This window comes from Daphnia pulex, chromosome 3 (assembly GCF_021134715.1).
Source record: "Daphnia pulex isolate KAP4 chromosome 3, ASM2113471v1".
NCBI lineage: Eukaryota > Metazoa > Arthropoda > Branchiopoda > Diplostraca > Daphniidae > Daphnia > Daphnia pulex.
The window spans coordinates 6,985,032-7,002,764 of record NC_060019.1 but is presented as its reverse complement, the minus strand read 5'-3'; the positions used below and the strand labels follow the sequence as shown (position 1 = coordinate 7,002,764).

The following is a 17,733-nucleotide window of genomic DNA, read 5'->3' as shown; positions in this document are numbered from 1 at the left end:
TTTGATATAGAATATATTACGTGATTAGCAGCAGTCACTTATGGCGCAAACTGTCTGATCGTTGATGATAAAAATGAGTATATATGTCAGGTAGCTTTCTCAGTTACCTTTTAATCGTGTTTTTCACTCTGCAATAGCTCGTACACAATGAAAACCATCGTGCTTTTGCTGGTGGCCGCTTTTGTGGCAGACCAGGCAACTGGGCAATGGAACGCCAATTACGCGTCCGGCCGCACTACCATGGTTCACTTGTTTGAGTGGAAATGGGATGACATCGCCGCTGAGTGCGAAAGATTCCTGGGACCTAAAGGGTAAAGTATTCGACAGCATTTAAAATTTTCTTTCATTTGACACTAAATGACATTTATTTGATTTTCGTCTTTCCACAGATATGCCGGAGTTCAGGTATGTCGTTATTAACCTTCCAATTAATTTAAATAGCACAACAAGTAAAATGGAATTCTTCACTTACAGGTTTCGCCGCCCAATGAGCATATTGTTATCATGCAATCCACCGTACAGCGTCCTTGGTGGGAGCGTTATCAACCCGTCTCCTATAAACTGGTTACTCGCTCCGGCGACGAAAATGCTTTCAAGAACATGGTTGATCGTTGCAATGCCGTTGGTGTAAGGTAAGAATGTCGCATAACAACAATTACCTGTCTTCAGAAAGCAATTAAAAATTGATTATTAAACGTAGAATCTACGTTGATTGCGTATTCAATCAGATGACACCCGGAAGCGGAACAGGTATCGGAGGATCTTCAGTCAACGGAGGTTCAATGAGCTACCCAGGTAAAAATGAAATTATGGGCCATTTAATGTAGAATTATATTTAAAAATGTAACACACCATTCGTCAGCTGTTCCTTACGGACCAAATGACTTCACTCCTCGATCAAGTTGCCCAAGCAGCTCCGGAGATATTGAAAACTACGGAAACGCCCAACAGGTCCGAAACTGCAAACTTAGTGGAATGCCTGATCTCTACCAAGGATCTGAATACGTTCGTGGGAAGATCCTTGAGTTCCTCAACAAGCTGACTTCATATGGTGTTGCGGGTTTCCGGTAATATTTCATTCCTTACAATTGCACTTTCCATTAAATTGGATGATTGCTAAATACAATATTGTTCATTTGATTCTTTAGTTGGGACGCCAGTAAGCACATGTGGCCTGGAGATTTGAAAGTTCTTTCTGACAGGCTTGATGACTTGCCTACTGCCAAGGGATTCCCTGCTGGTTCTAGACCTTATATCTACATGGAGGTTATTGATCAAGGTATACCGCTGGAGTTACAACATCCAATCAAAAATCAAAAATGTTTTATCGCTTTAATAAGGTGGAGAGCCAATTACGGCCAACGAGTACTTCTACATCGGTCGCGTAACTGAATTCAAATACGGAAGAAAACTCAGCGACGTGTTCCACAAAAAGACGCAACTTAAATGGCTGGTCAATTGGGGTGTTGGATGGGGTTTGATGCCTGATGGCAACGCTTTGGTGTTTATCGACAATCATGACAATCAACGTGGTCACGGAGGAGGTGGTGACTTATTGACCTTCCGAGAATCTAAACTTTACAAGGTACTCTTGTCTAGATAAAGTTTCAATTACAGGAAAATTTAATAACGCAATTCATTTTGTAATAGATGGCTGTTTCCTACATGTTAGCGTGGCCATACGGCGATGCCCGAGTGATGTCTAGCTATTACTGGGATCAAAATCTCGTGAACGGACAGGTAACTCGGAGAAATCAGGAAACAAATAATTCAACGTAATACATCTCACTTAACTTATGCTTATAGGATCAAAACGATTGGGTCGGACCTCCGCATGATAGCAGTAATAATTAAATTAACCAATTTAAATCTAGACTAATGAAAATTATTAAAAAATAATTATAAATTAAAAATTAAATTTACATAGATTTCAATATTCTCTCACCAACCATCAACGCCGATGATTCTTGCGGAAATGGATGGATCTGTGAGCACCGCTGGCGTCAAATCTACAATATGGCCAAGTTCCGGAACATTGTTGCAGGTATTGGATCCCGGATCCATCGCGTATTTGAGTGCACGCAATCGACACAATTCTAATCAAATTTTAAATTTAATATTTGTTGATTACATTTAGGAACTACAATGAACGACTGGTGGGATAACGGAAACAACCGTAAGAAAATTTAATTTAAAAAATGAAAAAATAAGATGAATTACCTATTTCTGAATTCCATAGAAATTGCTTTCTGCCGCGGTGGCAAAGGTTTCATCGCCATCAACAACGAAGGCTCCAACATGTCCCAAACTCTTCAGGTATTTTTGTAACAATTCAAAACATTTCCAACAAACAAATAATCATATACTACGAATTAATAGACATGTCTTTCGGCTGGAACGTACTGCGACATCATCTCAGGCAACTTGGTCAACGGACAGTGCACAGGCAAATCAGTTACAGTGGGCTCTGATGGCAAGGCTTTGATCAGTATCGGCAATGCTGAAGATGATGGAGTACTAGCAATTCATGTTGAGGTAATAAATGGCGAATGAAATTATTATTGCAGTAGACAAGTCTCAACCTTTGTCATTTTTTCTTTTTTTAGTCGAAGTTGTAAACGCTACTCCAAAGGATCCTTAAATATTACATCATGGATAAAATTTAAAAAATTCGAGTGTTCAACTGATTAATGCAAAAAATGTCTAATCCCTACAATTTACAAACTGTGTGAAATAAAAGTTTCAAAAATTGATTTTCAAATATCCTATTTGAATTACTTTGTCTACTACAAAAGAGAGGGGAAAAAAAGCCAGTTGGCAAGGGCTTTAAAAAAATTTATGATTTCCTACATACCAGTCAACAAATTACTTTAACAAAATGATTTATTCTGACTATATAATGAAAAATACAGCAAACTAAATTTTGGGATTGTCAAGAGGAGGTGCAATTCCTTTGATAGGCTGTAATTTTCTTTCTCTAGGTGGTTCTCGTCTGTTCTTCCAAGACTGAATCAGAGTTTGAGGATGATTAGGCAAAAATCCAGAGAGACCAAGGAGCTATAGAATAGTTTAATTAGCATTTAAATTGAAGATCAATATACCTAGCATTTAAAAATTTCACCTGTGCAACAGGATTACTCATCCCCGCTCCTTGAGCAAGCCAGTATTGAACTCTTTCAAAATTAACAGCGACTAGTTTTTCATTTTGGCTGTTGGGCATGGCATCATAACTGCCAACCTGTTCAATTACTGGACCGTCAAAATTGTCCCTCGTCTATAAATTCAAGAGAAACCAAAACGCGACAGTTTAGACGTGCCATCCAATCATTTCTTACATAGTATTTATAGTTTCTTTTTCAAAGTAATGGATATTTTCATATGTGAGATGTAACCTTTTTGTTTTACCTTTTGAACGACGATGTGGTAAAAAGGTCGATTAGTGCATCCATGTTTATTTAAGCGAATAACTTTGCCGATTTTTGTAAATGTGGGAATAGCAGACGCCATGATGAAACTGAAAAATAGGAGCGACAGCTACTGACGAGTTTCGACAGTTCTTAGTGGACGTCAAATGTTTGGCCTAGAAGAAAGTCGACTCGAAATTATAAGAAAAGTTCTCTCCAATTAATTGGTTCTGTCACGAAGAAAAATGGTGGCAGATGTAGACAGATGGATAGATATAGCCCGCGAATGTAAATACCTACCTGAAAATGAAATGAAGGTGAGTTGACAGATAACATGCTGACAGTTTTTAATAGTGCTTCAATTAAGGACGTGAAAACCGTGGTAGAACTTCTGTAATACGCGTCTTTTCTCCTGCCAATCGACACCTTACATAAGAAGTTTTGTCATGGTTTTGTCGTCAGTATTTCAAAACGATTTATATGCAATAAAACTTGTGAAACACTTAAAAATGTGATTTCACTTACATTTGGTTGTTCCTAAGCGAGGACTTTAAGCTGTCAGTATGGTTCATGTCAAGAAATTATTCTTTAATCATTTTTTTCTTCTTATCTTCAGAAACTTTGTGAATTGGTTTGTGACTTGTTGCTGGAAGAATCAAATGTACACTATGTTTCAACTCCAGTTACTGTCTGTGGAGATATTCATGGCCAGGTATTTTTTTTTTTAAATATTTCAATTTATATGGATAAATCCTTTGTAAGTAATTATTTTTGCAGTTTTATGACCTGGAAGAGCTCTTCCGAACTGGTGGACAAGTACCAGACACAAACTATGTTTTCCTTGGAGATTTTGTTGACCGGGGATACTATAGTTTGGAAACCCTCACACGGTTGCTTACATTAAAAGCCAAATACCCGGACAGGATCACACTATTGAGAGGAAACCATGAATCCAGACAAATCACTCAAGTCTATGGCTTTTATGGTACCACAAATTATTTTTGAGACTCATTTCATCTTTAATGATTGCTAACATTTGGCTCTAGATGAATGTCAGAACAAATATGGAAATGCAAATGCATGGAGATATTGTTGCCAGTTATTTGATTTACTCACTGTTGCTGCGGTAAATAGCCCACTTTGGTGCAATCTTTTATTAATATTAATTTGCTTATTTTTCTATTAATTTTTTTTTCTATTGGCTTCTTCATTATAGTTAATTGATGGTGAAGTGTTGTGCGTGCATGGCGGCCTTTCCCCTTCTATTCGGACGCTTGATCAGATCCGCACAATCGAAAGAAATCAGGAGATTCCGCACAAAGGAGCGTTTTGTGACCTAGTGTGGTCTGATCCTGAGGATGTGGAAACTTGGACAATTAGCCCTCGAGGTGCCGGCTGGCTTTTCGGCTCTCGAGTCACCCATGAGTTTATGCATCTCAACGGATTAGAGCTGATCTGTCGTGCTCACCAATTGGTTCACGAAGGCTACAAATTCATGTTCGACGACAAGCTGGTGACTGTTTGGTCAGCGCCAAACTACTGCTACCGCTGTGGTAACGTGGCTGGTATCTTGGCGTTGAACGAAGACAAGTCTCGTAAGCCTAAACTATTCAACGCTGTTCCCGACAGTGAGCGTGTTATCCCACCATACACAACGACGCCCTACTTCCTGTGAGTTTTAAAAACATAGCCCGAAATTTCTCCAACTGCTCTGCATTCTTTGATAATAAATAAACACATGTAAAATCAGTTCAATCCTCCTTAAAGTCAATAAATGCTGTTTTGCTGCTGTCCTATTGTGTCTGGCACATTGAGAGACGACAAAAAAGTTTCCTTTACTTTTCAGTGTCAGTTTTGTACAAAATTCCATTTTTTTCTCGCCAGGCAAAATTGAAAAGTTGAAAAGATTTCCCAACTTAAAATTTACCAAGTCAGTAAAAAGGTTGCTAGATGGCGTTGGAGTAGCTATATTTGTCAATTCAAAAAATGTGATCCGCCCACTCCGGGAATTTATTACTTCATTTTTTGTTTTTTTCCTTACAAAAAGATTGTGATTGTGAGACGACTTTTACCATTGTTTGATAAGAGAGCACTGTTGTTACACATAAAAAAAAAAAAAACTGCTAAACAATCGGACGAATCGAGATCGCCTGGGGCAGTAAATCCTCCTTGAAAGAGATCGCCCCCTCTCCCTCCCATTTTTCACCTTTCTTCTCTCTCATTTTTCACCTCGGCATGGCTGGAGGCTATTTTACTTTAGTCCTCACGAGTCGACGCCAGCAGCTTCTCGCCAAGAGAGTGTGTCAGTCTAGCGAAACAATTCTTCGAGTGCTGTTGTTCTCTGAAGACAATCCAGTCAAGTTTAGGCCTGTTCCAGTTCCTGTGAAATGTGTATTCTGAAGGTGTTTTGAGTTGGCTTTTTTCATTATAAAACTACCTGATGGCTTCCTGTCCACTTGCCATCCAGCTGAAGCTGGAGGATCAAATCCCATTTGTGGATGCTGAAGGTTCGTGTGATGGAAGTATCAGCAGTGTGGGCACAGGTAGCATTTTGGGACACTCCACCACCAGTGAAGAATACCTGGACAAGAATGAAAGTCAAGAGAGACTTTGGAAGTTTCATCAGGGCCATCAAGATTCATCAATGGGCGATCATCACAGTTTGAATAATATTCTAGACACTGTTTCGTCATCCCAAACCAGGCTGACAGATCTGGATTATTCTTCAGTGGACCAGCTTGATGGGCCACACTTGAACAACTCCCATGAATCTATCAAGATCGATTCCCTTCTAGAGAAAACTGTCATTGATGATGAACCAGTGCAAGACGAATGCAAGACCCCATCCAAAAATGTCACAAAACTGGCTAGACCCAGCACACTCATCCTGGAGAAGGACGTTAAAGGGGGATTTGTTTCTTTGACATCTGCATATGCCTCCCTGAGTGAACAGGTAAATATAATCTGCCTATGTATACAACCTCAAAAGTAATCTATCTTGTCAGGAAGTTGTGGTTTCATGCTTTTCACACACAGAAGCTGCTGGAGGATAAACACAAGGGGAAAAAGTTTCCGCCTTATACGGTTCGGCGCATTTGAAAAATAGAAGGGGAGAAACGTCGTATTGGGTTGCCGTGGAAAATTTTCCCAGTCAAGACACGCGCCTCGTTGTTTGTGTGTGTCGAGCATACAGATTCAAGTAGTATACAACCAAAATAAAAACGGGGTGGGTGGCGTGTTTGTTTGCGTAGGAGACACGCTTCCTTTTGCAGTCAAGCCAATCATCCGCCCTTGTCTCTTTTCTTTTTCGAGTGGTGTTAAAATCAAAATAAAACCGGTTTGTTCATGAGCCCTTCTTCTCTTTCTCAAACAGCCTCCAGTCAGCCGACAGGAAATGGGCAGTATTGTCCATTTTTAGACGTTCGAGTTAGATCATCACACATTCCTTCCTCCCCGGCGTTCACTAACAAACACACGATAGACCAGGCTGTTTCCCAGCTGATAAACAAACTTAACCGGGAGGGAGTTATATACACTCTCGACTAGCTCAAGTATGTGTGTATAGAAATTCACGCTCTGATTCATCGTCCCAACATCCGGCTGAACTTTGTTCTAGATTTAGTTCCAGGAAAAATAAAACACAATTGGTTTCATTGAGTGCGAGATCCTACCTCAAAAAATAATACACAGTCGTTTCATGGCACACTTGAGAGAAATCGGCCAATTAAGATTAACCAGTTGCATTAAAAAGAAGGAAAAAAAAAACACAATCTAAACAGGTCTAACCAGAGGCACTTGATTGTGCTTATTTTCGATGTTGGTGTGTTGATTTTCATTTGGCCCTAATCAACGAAACGTCTCGCATACGATCAAATACCCACATGCATTCTATTTAATGTCGGAGTTGGCTTAAGGCCAATTTGAGTAAAGAAAAAAATGACGAACACCTCACGATTTTTCTCGTAATCACGCATTCATTTCCATAACGGGGAATATCGTTTTTGCTGTAACTTTTATTTTTTTTTGCTTCATCCCACCGACCGTGCAGCATTCTTTAAATAATAGAAAACACTGCGCCAAGCCTATACGCACTCCCATATTTGGATAGTGATGTATAAGTAGAAAAAGAGAGGAGAAAATACCTCGTGTTTATGAGATGATAACTCGTTTTCTCTCCATTCTTGTAGATGAGCGATAACTACGAGTCCATCTATAACAGCAGCGTCGGTTACGGCTGCAATGGTCAGCTGAGCCCGTCGAAATCCATTCATTCGACCGTTTCCAGTCCATCAACGCAACCCCATCACTATATTTCATCGTACCGAGTAGCACGAACATCGTTATCACGGCGGACGGGTTCCAAAGTTGCGGCGGCGGTGACTTCAGCCTCGTCGTCATCTTCATCGTCGACCTTGGATCGAGTCGGAGTCGACCCTTGTCATCGGCTACAAATGATACTGAAACAACGCTATCAACAGCTCTGTGACAGCTTGCCGGCTGTGTCGTGGTGTCCGGATTTCCATCCACCCGTCCGACAAATGATATTCAGTCTGGCCCGTGATTCCTCATGGGAGAAAGGCACGGCGACCCCTCAAAGACCTAATCTACGCCGGATTCCCCTTCATGGCATCTTTGCTGAGGACCGCGTAGGGAATTCCACCCATATTTTTTTTGTTTGCTTCATTCGAAAGTTATTTGAACAAGGGTTAATGCTCTTTTTTGTCCCCCCCTTTTTTTTATTTGATATCTTTCTAGAGATCTGATAGGCCGAAATCTGGTGGGCAGAGGCTCCTAATTATGGGTGAGACGGGGTACGGAAAAACGACTTTGTTGCTCCGGCTACTGAACGATTGGAGCACGCAAGATCCAGCCTTGGGCTACTTGGCACGATTCAAGCTAGTCTATTTCCTTTCTTGTCGTGACTTGTCTAGCCAGCGTGTCAATCTATTTGGTTCGCCAACTAAAGAGGAGGCCGAATTAGCCGCTGGTTTAGCACCCGATACGGAGAATCAAACGCTCTTCCTCTTGGATGGATTAGATGAGCTCAACAATTGGCCTGAAGAGATGAAAGACTTGCTTGAAGGGCGCCTTTATCCGGCCAGCACAGTCTTAGCCACTTCCCGTCCGGTGCCCTCTGCTGTTTCCCATCCGGCCTTTCACAAGCGCATCATCATTCACGGCTTTGAATTGGTCCATGTTGAGAGTTTTATCCGCTCGTTTTTCGCCACGCCGCACGACCTCGAGCGTGACCAACCACCCGCAATGATGGATCTTCTCCAGGCGCGTCCTCGTCTCATGAAATTGGCATCCAACCCGCTCATGTGCTTCCTGCTTTGCCTTGTCTTCCAAGAGGAAGGTGGCAGACTGCCGGAATCGGCCGCTGAGCTCTTTGGTATTCTCATGCGCTTTGTCATGCTGCGCTCCCTGCGCCAACAGACTCAACAAGGTCACATGACCACACAGCAGCGCAAAATTCTCCTGGACTTTGGTCGGTTGGCGTTGCAAGGAATCAAGGAGAACCGTTACCTCTATACGGATGCAGAGATCAAAACCGCTTGCCAAACACTCGACATTGTAAAGTAATAATATTTGATTTTGATGCGTATTATAAACCTGTTCTGTTCCTCCCGCCCCAAATTAATTGCGGTGATAACTTTTTCTGGTTGCGTGTGTCACAACAGATGGGGATTCTTGATCAAAGGCATCAACGTCAACGCCAAGGGGCAAAAGCGGATCTTTTATCAGCCAATCCATTCCGCCTGGAGTGAATACGCTGCCGCATTGTATCTGGCCTCAGTCTCGCATTACGCCAATATTATTCAAAGAGAAGTCTACAGCTTGCCTCTGGATGCCGAGCCCTGTTTGACAACAAGTGCCGGGATCTACCGCAGCTCTCTGCAGGTAAAACTTTCACGACGGTTCTTTTTTATGTATTATTTATTATCATTTTTGTTCCCCCATAACCGAAAATATTAATTTTGTTTTGCCTTTTCTCATAGGTGTTGTTTTTCCTGTGCAGCGTCCTGTCGAAAAAGGCTTATCTGCTGTACAACATCCTGTCGCCATTAGAATTCCCCTGTGTGACTTTATTGAGTTTTCTGCAAACAGCCGGTCGGAGCAATGTTAACGTGGCCGCCCTCTGTAAACTCGTCCAGGGTCATGCATCAGTTACAACATCAGCCGAGAGCCAACTGCAAAGTTGGTCTGCTTTGGTTGACCACCCAGAATGTCTGCTGCACTCGATGGCCATTCGCTACGATGGACTCGTCGACGGATCCGCCCTTTCCTCGCTGGTTGACGTAGTCGGACGCAACTCGACGCTTCACACGCTCAAAATTTCAGCTGTAATCGGTCAAGGTCTGGAGGCAACTGATTTGGCCCAAGTGGCCCGCCAACTGGGTCCGATGATGAGCAAACCAAAGTTACAGACCTTGGAATTGGCCATTTCGTCCGTTGATGAGGACGTGCCCATTGCCGACGCACTCCAACCTCTCGTCGATGCCCTTTGCTCCTCCATCGGCAACACGGCCGTCTCTAAACTTGTCCTAGATATGGAATTAAGTGCCGGACAAGTGACGCAGCTGGGCGAAGCTTTACCTTCGAGCAGTGTTCGCTCTTTACATCTTTTACACTTATCGTGCGCCTGGAATGGCCTCCAGGCGCTTACCTCCTTAATTAACAACCCTGGCGGTAGCGTAACTGGACTCGATTTAAGCGGCTGCTGGGCGGCCACGTCTTCAACCAGTCAATCTATTCAGGTTACTAACGAGGAAATTACCAAGCGAAGTTGGCAGATTTTCATTTGCTTATTTCTCCATCATTTTCTTCTAGGTGGTAGTTGATTCGCCGACAGCCTGCGGGACTTTGTCCGGTAGTAGCACCTGCTCGACCGGGTCTCCGGCAGCAACTCCAACACCGGACCCGTTAAATCACCACTCGCCCCGTCCGACCAAGCAGCAGCAACAACAGCAGCAATTCCTTTCGCTACCTAGAAGGCCTACGCGTGGATCGCGCAGTTACAGCAGTCTCACTCGAGCAGGCCAGCAAAATACTCAACAAGGATTGTCTTCCTCGTCCAATTATCTGTCACGAACGGACGAAAAGCGACGATCCGATTCTATGCTCTTCCAGAAAGTATTGCTTCCATTACCGGCTTGCGATCGTTCGTCTCACCTCCAGTGCGGTTTCCACCTGCTGTTTGATGCTCTGAGACAACCATCGTGCCGACTAACGCAGCTCAATCTCAGCAAGTCTTCCATAAGTGTTTCCGACGCCATGTGTTTAGGTATTTTCCATTTTTATGGCGACTGGAAGTTATCGTAGAAATCTATCAATTTATTCTCTTTTTTATAGGCGAAAGTTTGCGGAAAAATCGTGTCCTGATTTCTCTCCGACTGGAGGGCCTCTCCAGTTTGAAGGAAGTTCTTCCCGTTTGTTTATCGCTGGCCGAAAACAAGGCTCTCCAGCTTCTCGACGTCAGTTCTAACCATGTGCTGGTGAACGACTCCGCTTTTCAGCTCATTTGCCGCGCCCTGGGTCGTAATTGTAGTCTCCAGTCGCTGAGAATGTGCGGATGGACTTTCTGTCTCGAAGAAGAAGACACTTTCAAAACGCTGTCTGATGCCGTTCAAACATGTCGCCTGCGAGAACTGGCTCTTTCCTCATCGCTGATCCGCATCCCGTTTCAAGACAAACGCAGTCGACTGTCTTCTGCTTTACTTGGTCCGGTCATGCTTGACGAATTGGTGGCTCTGATGTCGCAAGAAGGGTTCGATCAAATCCGTTCCGACTGGCTGGCCTTCCTAAAACTGGATAATTGCCGACTGGAATTGAATAGCAAATTGACGTTGCGTGGCGCCCACTTAGTTTTTTTCACGAGCGGTTTCCAGCGACTAAGTGAAGTCAATCTAGCGCTGGATGTCTCCCATGCCACTGAACCCTTGAGAGACAAAGCTTCGCTGGCATTTTTCCAGTCTTTATCGCAGTCCTGCTCTCAGCTAAGAACTTTAGTGCTGAATAATTGGAGGTTCCAATGGAGCAAACCGGACAAGGTTCTCAAGGTAAAATCGTTAAAGCAAATCACTTGTGTTATCTGGTCTAATATGCACACTTTTCTCCTTCCAGGGTATTGCTAAAAGCTTGAAGAACATGTCATTGAGCTGCATCAGTTTAGATGGATTGACTGTCCAATCAGATCAACCATCTTCAATTGCCGAGATGTCATTCGCTCTCGTACTCATTTCGACTTTGAACAACCTGACTCAGTTGTCACTCAATGGCTGGCGATTGAGCAACGAAGATGCCTTTGATTTGGGCAAAGCGATTCGTGAAAAGCTGTCGAGTAACGTCCTGGAACTATCGCTTAAGAACGTGCCTTCACAGACGAACCGATTGGTGGTCAAGGTGGCGGAAGAGTCCGGAAGAGTGACCGCCAGCCGCGGTAGCAGCGGCTGCCTGTACCGATTCAAGAAGACGGGTCGAGCCCCAAGTTTCCTCAACAAGATGATGCTAATCACATCCTCTTGGAAAGAATGATGAATTGCAATCCTGAGTCTTAGTGTGATTCTCAAACTGTGATCGTTTGTTTGTTCCCTAAACACAAACCAGATAGTTCGATCTTTACTTTAAATGTTTTTGCATCCCACCCAAGTGGCGCGTTTGTTTCTTCCCGCCACGAGATTTTCTTACTGTTTTCACACGTCCCGTGTTGCCATTAATCACATGACCTTATGTATCGTTGCCTTATTGACACACTATCTCACTTGTTTGCCCTTCTCCCTTTCTGCCACTAGATCCTGTACTTTTTTTTACAAACCACTTTTTGTTACAGACCTGCACTTTTCCCTAGCAATAGGTTTGAATAGTATCACACAATATTTTCATTGGATGTTCAATATATTGACATATTGCAACCATATTTCCCGTTTATCATTTCATATTTATGCATATATTATCTTTTGAACTAGCACTTATCAGTATTTACTGGGTCATCGTGTTGCGTCATTAATATGTCGCAGTGACCCATTAAAGGGTATTGCCCCAATTTACTGGTCAAATCAGGTTTTGAAATTGTCTCACGATGAAGTTCATAGACGATGTGCGGTGAATTCATTTTAGGAAGAGAAAATTGGACCCTGGTTATTGAGAGCTTTCAACGGATCGGAGATACGGTTTAATTAATGGCAAGTTTCAATAAATATATCATTACCGCGTGAATACAAACTTACCTATCAGATAAGCGGCCCAACATTGACGTTAAAAACCGTCGAATTTAGGGCTCTTGATATTTCAGGCCAAACTGACATCATTTTTGGACATCTGAATCGTCTGATCATGTGTATGGAGAGATTGCAGAAGCTTATTATTTCCATTTATTTGGTTACGTGATCGTTAAAGTCTCTCAGAGGGCTTCAGATGTCTAATGTAATGTAACGTTAAAGTTTGAACCCACGAAAGGAATTATTTTTCTTAGAAATAAAATGTTTCGTTGTGGCCTTCATTTTTTAATAAAGAAAAAAAAAACAATAAAAAGGAAATATCTGCATAAGTTAACTAGTAGTTTTCCTCATTTTTGTTTGTTATGAAAAAGTTTTGAAAAAGGTGCTGAAAAGCAACGCCATCTATATCTTCATGTCAGAGCCATAGATGATGGTAGAACCACTTATATGGAAAGGCCTTCCATTGCCTTTTCCCCCTGGAAGTGTTTTGGCCATACCTTAGTTGCAGAGCCACAGCGGGTGTGTTGGGAAACACACAATTTCAACACAAAATTTTTTTTCCAGTACCAAAATCAACAAAGTTTCAGTAGATGGCCGCTGTTGGCGCTGACAATAAGGTATAAATCAATACTTAAGCTCATTTTTCCACTTTCGATTCGCGATATTGGCTGCAACTTTGGGAAAAATTTCCGAGAGGAAAATTTAACAGGTAGTGGTTCTACCATACATCTATAGGGGAGACTGGAGTATGCCGGGACACCGGGTCAAGAGGGACAGTAGGGGGGAAAATAGAAGATTTTAATAAAATTCAAAACATTTTTAGTATGAGCTTTAGATACATGCCAAATTAGATGGCATGTATCTAAATAACATACTAAAAATGTTTTGAATTTTATTAAAATCTCTATTTTCCCCCCTACTGTCCCTCTTGACCCGGTGTCCCGGCATACTCCAGTCTCCCCTAACTCTGTTCATGTCTTTGAGAAGCGTAACAAAACGAGACTCTAATATTAAATCTTGGCAACAGTGAAAAGGAAAACGACGTTGCTTTGCACAACTATGGTAGAAGAGGGGATGGTATGTTCACGCACTAGAAATTTCCCATAAGGCTGGATCCCAGGTTGCCACGATGAATGGTAGTGACACCTAGCGGATTTTCTCCAGAACTATGTCTGAACACGTTTTTTTTCTAAGTCCTTGCGAAAGAAAAAAAATTAGGATTTTGTAAAAAAAATGTGAAAAAAATCGCATTTTTTACAGAATCTAGGTATTCTATCAATTTCGCTTTAAAAATATAGAAAAAAAGGAAAAAAAATTTAAATTGTGATTGTTTATTTCAACCTACGTCGTCTCACATGGGAACTCGACACTCTTCTAACTTGGCTATCAAATGCTTGCAGATCTAAAAAAATTGCTAATCATAAGCCGTTTTTGGAAGCACAATGAAGCAGTTGGACATCCTGCGTTGCCAGGTCTGGAAATCAGTTTTGTGTCCAATCAGCGTACAGCATTTTAAAGAGGCTGTACGCTGATTGGCCCTTTTGGACACAAAACTGAATTCCAGACCCCATGTCCAACTGCTCCATTCAAGAAAACACGATTCAGTAACGCTACGCTTGGTGGCAGCACCATATATCGTGTCAAAGGACTTAAAAAAAACTGAAAAACCGAGGATCTAGCCTTATGGGAAATTTCTAGTACGTGAACATACCATCCCCTCTTCTATCATGACACAACGGTCAACAACGGATACCGATCGACTATTGTTTTAGCACAGATAAAGACCACTGGTAGATTCTCTCCATAAGAAAATTAACATGGGCAACTATCGCCAACATCCTTGATACCCTTCCTCCTCCAATTTCTCCAATCTCGGACTACTTGTCGTGCCCTCTAGTGTACGTTTTCATCTCTACACTCTGCTTAATTCTATTCAATAGGGTTGGTGCATAAATAAGGGATTCATTTGAAAAAAAATATCATTAGAATCAGTTTTTCACGCTGACTCTCATGGTATTTTTTTTATTTTTAAAATAAAAATTTTTCCCCGTAATCTCACTTCAAAGTTGAAATTAGCTCCCCCCATTTTAAAACGGACCCCACGCCTTTTTTGGTGGGTGGTACTTGAAATGGGATGAAGTTTCCCCCTTTTCACCCTTTTCGTCTTTCGCCTTTGGGCCCTAAGGGAAAAAGAGGGGGTGGATAGGCAGCAAGAAAATTTGAAATTCATTATATTAAATGAAACTCAAAAAATTTGAAAATAAAATGTCATAGAGCTAACGAAGCTCTTTATTTTGCTTTTTTTGGCCCTCTAACCAGATTTCAAAGTAATTCAAAGCATGCCGCCGATGGGAAATGATTTCCATGGCTTTGAAGAGTGCAGAGCATGTTGCGTGTCTATAAGAGGCCGAGGAAGGCAACCAGGAGTGGAAAACGTCTAAGAAGTTTGAAGAATTAGAGGCAACAACACAGAAACTAGCGACAGTCCCCTTGCGAGATGTTTGGTGAGTGAGTCTCAGTACCTTATGATCAGTAGGAAGAAGCGGGACGACAACACCTGGCATGGAAGATATAAAGACTTTGATAGCCCATGGAGGATGCTCCGGCAAATTTAACAATAAGTATAAAGGAGGAATTTTCCAGGTGGAGATCAGAAGCGGGACGCGCTTAAACAGGATCTTAAACGAGAAGGGAGAGAAACCGCCAATCGGGTTCATAGATAAGTATCTTAAACTGGCAAGTTTGAGGAGATGCAGATGATCAAGCGGAAGAAGATTGGCCAACACCAAAAGGGAATCAGGGAGAGCTGTTTTGAAGGACCGAGTGATAAGACGAGTGGCAAAGCGCTGGAAGGACCGCAGGGTTTTCTTTCCAGCCTGAGTTTTGAGTATATACAGTACCCACCACAAATATTGGCTCACCCCATGCCATAAATGGTGACAAAAAAAACTTTTTTTGTCAGCATTTCCCCTTTCTTTGTTTCCCGCCATACCCTCGGGGTATGCCGCTGGTAGGGACACGCTGAGCTACATTTCTCGTAGGTGAGCCAATAATTGATGTCTATCAAATACCTCCTTAAACCCGTGAATAATATTACAAATAAAAATCAGAAAAATAAAGAAGAGTTCTTTATCTTTCTGATGAAAAAAACCCGATGGCTCTACGATAAACATAAGTATTTTTAAAAAATTCCCGGGCGAGACACCGTAGGGCCTATCTCGCGCGGGTTAAAACACCCCAATTGGCAGGGGGTGAGCCAATATTTGTGGTGGGTACTGTAGTCTAGTTAGCGTAAGAAAAAGAGGGGAAGTTTTGCAATATTCATGAAACCTACAGTCCCCTCACAAAGTTTGGAAACACGGCGAGTGTTTCCGCGCTTCTAACAAGGCGGCTTATGGGCCAAAGTGTCTCCCTTTTTTTCGCGATAACTCACGTTTGAAATATCGCAAAGCAAATTTAAAAAAAATCATCTTGGTGAGGAAAGAATGTCCTTTCACCATGATTTTTTTCAGATTTTAGTAAATTGAAGTTTATCCCCAAAGTGCTAGACATAAAGTTTGGAAACATCGGCCGATCGGCGCGCTCGCAATATGTTTCCACGCTAAAGTGTATGCTAGTTAAAAAATTATAAAAAATTGAAATTTATCAATTTTTACTTGAAACTTGCACCAACGGTAGACGACATAGTCGTCTACATTTGGACAAAGTTTTAAATTTTTTTAATGAAAAGCTGATTTTTGCCGATTATTGGACGACTATTGCCTGTACACCAGCTTGAACTATTTCAGATGTCAGTGATTCACGATTAAAACACACATCAGATGCAGTCAAGAACATAGATTTTTTGGTGAGTAACTGTTTAAGTGCAAAACCTTTACCGATTACATGTAGACGAGAAGTAGTATCGCATCCTGAAATTGCGTGGGAAAACAGCAATCGTTCACAGACACTTTCCCCAAACAATTTTTGATAGATATAATGTTCCAGCACTTGTTCGGTTTGTTGTTTTTTCCTTTGTTAACTAAATGCAATTTAAATTTATGGGACTGTGCATGAAATAGTAATAGAATTAATAAATCGGCGTCTTCACCAATAACAGAGGTATCGTGATGCGTAGAATAGTCTATGGCCGTTCGTGCAATTAGTAAATCTGCATCTCATTTGGCTTTAAGGAAACGAAATTTCCGTTTTTCCAAAAATTAAACCAGAACAGTAATAAACTTCTGTTGGTTTTTTGGTTAGACAAGAATTCTTATTTTTTACTTGTTAAATGCAATTTTTCTGTGAAATGTACTTCTTTTCCTTCAATCCGTGTTCTTCTAGTCTGTGTTGCATCTTTTGTGGTTCTTCATATCCATAAAAACTACGGTTGCTTCTGGGTAGTTAATAGATAAATATGACGAGTACTTAATAAAAATCTGTTCAAATGTTTCTCCTTTCTGCCACTACACCCGATGCAAAAGAGCTCCACGATCAAGAACAAATTTAATACCAATTCCTTTCCAAACTAAAAAAAGATACATCTAAGATACTTAAAAATAATAAAGAGATATACAATATGCCTTCCTGCATCTCTGATGCTACTGAACCTTGAACTGGAGGCACCCCTACTTAACAAGGAGCATAAACTTTACCGGATGATATGGCTCCACAAAAACACAAGTAAAACCAAAAATTGAAACAGTTCGGCTTTTTTAACTTAAAAATTAATTTTTTTTTTTAATTTATACTTTTCTTCCTTAGCTGGCCTACCTCAAGTGTACTATTTTGGGCCTTATGGCAAAAAGAACAACGCAATGGCCAAGGAGCTAATGGGCCCCAGCTTGGAAGACCTTTTTGACTTGTGTGGTCGGAAGTTTACCTTGAAAACAGTCTTTTTGATTGCCTTACAGTTGAAAAAGAATCTAAATCTTTTATGTTCCAATGTCCCGAACTGAAAAAGTCATCTCTTTTTAAAATAACAGATCAATAGAGTAAAGATGGTGCACAGTTACAATCTCATCCACTGTTATGTCAGATCAGGAAACCTTCTTGTCGGCCGGAGTGAAAATAACAAGGAAAAAATGATCCACATAATCGGTAAAAATCAACTGAATAAAGTTGATCTGACA

General features: G+C 41.5%; 4 protein-coding genes across 4 annotated transcripts; 3 read left to right on the top strand and 1 right to left on the bottom strand.

Moving 5' to 3' along the window:
- The first annotated feature begins 109 nt into the window (after positions 1-109).
- Positions 110-2,751, top strand: LOC124190370 (alpha-amylase 1-like). Its single transcript, XM_046583000.1, has 14 exons — positions 110-311; positions 390-405; positions 475-632; positions 701-795; positions 863-1,067; positions 1,149-1,279; positions 1,341-1,585; positions 1,651-1,740; positions 1,807-1,843; positions 1,928-2,044; positions 2,138-2,176; positions 2,240-2,316; positions 2,380-2,535; positions 2,607-2,751. The coding sequence occupies exons 1-14, from the start codon at positions 148-150 to the stop codon at positions 2,616-2,618; spliced, it is 1,542 nt and encodes a 513-aa protein (XP_046438956.1). The 5' UTR covers positions 110-147; the 3' UTR covers positions 2,619-2,751.
- A 114-nt stretch (positions 2,752-2,865) lies between these two features.
- Positions 2,866-3,547, bottom strand: LOC124190373 (probable 28S ribosomal protein S16, mitochondrial). The gene is made up of 3 exons (XM_046583003.1): positions 3,406-3,547; positions 3,122-3,274; positions 2,866-3,057 (listed from the first exon to the last, which is right to left on the bottom strand). The coding sequence occupies exons 1-3, from the start codon at positions 3,505-3,507 to the stop codon at positions 2,917-2,919; spliced, it is 396 nt and encodes a 131-aa protein (XP_046438959.1). The 5' UTR covers positions 3,508-3,547; the 3' UTR covers positions 2,866-2,916.
- Positions 3,548-3,577: 30 nt separating this feature from the next.
- LOC124190371 (serine/threonine-protein phosphatase 6 catalytic subunit-like) lies at positions 3,578-5,195 on the top strand. Its single transcript, XM_046583001.1, has 5 exons — positions 3,578-3,721; positions 4,021-4,116; positions 4,182-4,389; positions 4,451-4,530; positions 4,621-5,195. Exons 1-5 carry the CDS (start codon positions 3,650-3,652, stop codon positions 5,077-5,079), a joined length of 915 nt encoding a protein of 304 aa, XP_046438957.1. The 5' UTR covers positions 3,578-3,649; the 3' UTR covers positions 5,080-5,195.
- A 173-nt stretch (positions 5,196-5,368) lies between these two features.
- LOC124190368 lies at positions 5,369-12,321 on the top strand. Its single transcript, XM_046582995.1, has 8 exons — positions 5,369-6,357; positions 7,592-8,050; positions 8,160-8,983; positions 9,086-9,305; positions 9,404-10,162; positions 10,236-10,689; positions 10,758-11,464; positions 11,529-12,321. The coding sequence occupies exons 1-8, from the start codon at positions 5,845-5,847 to the stop codon at positions 11,937-11,939; spliced, it is 4,347 nt and encodes a 1,448-aa protein (XP_046438951.1). The 5' UTR covers positions 5,369-5,844; the 3' UTR covers positions 11,940-12,321.
- Positions 12,322-17,733: the final 5,412 nt, after the last annotated feature.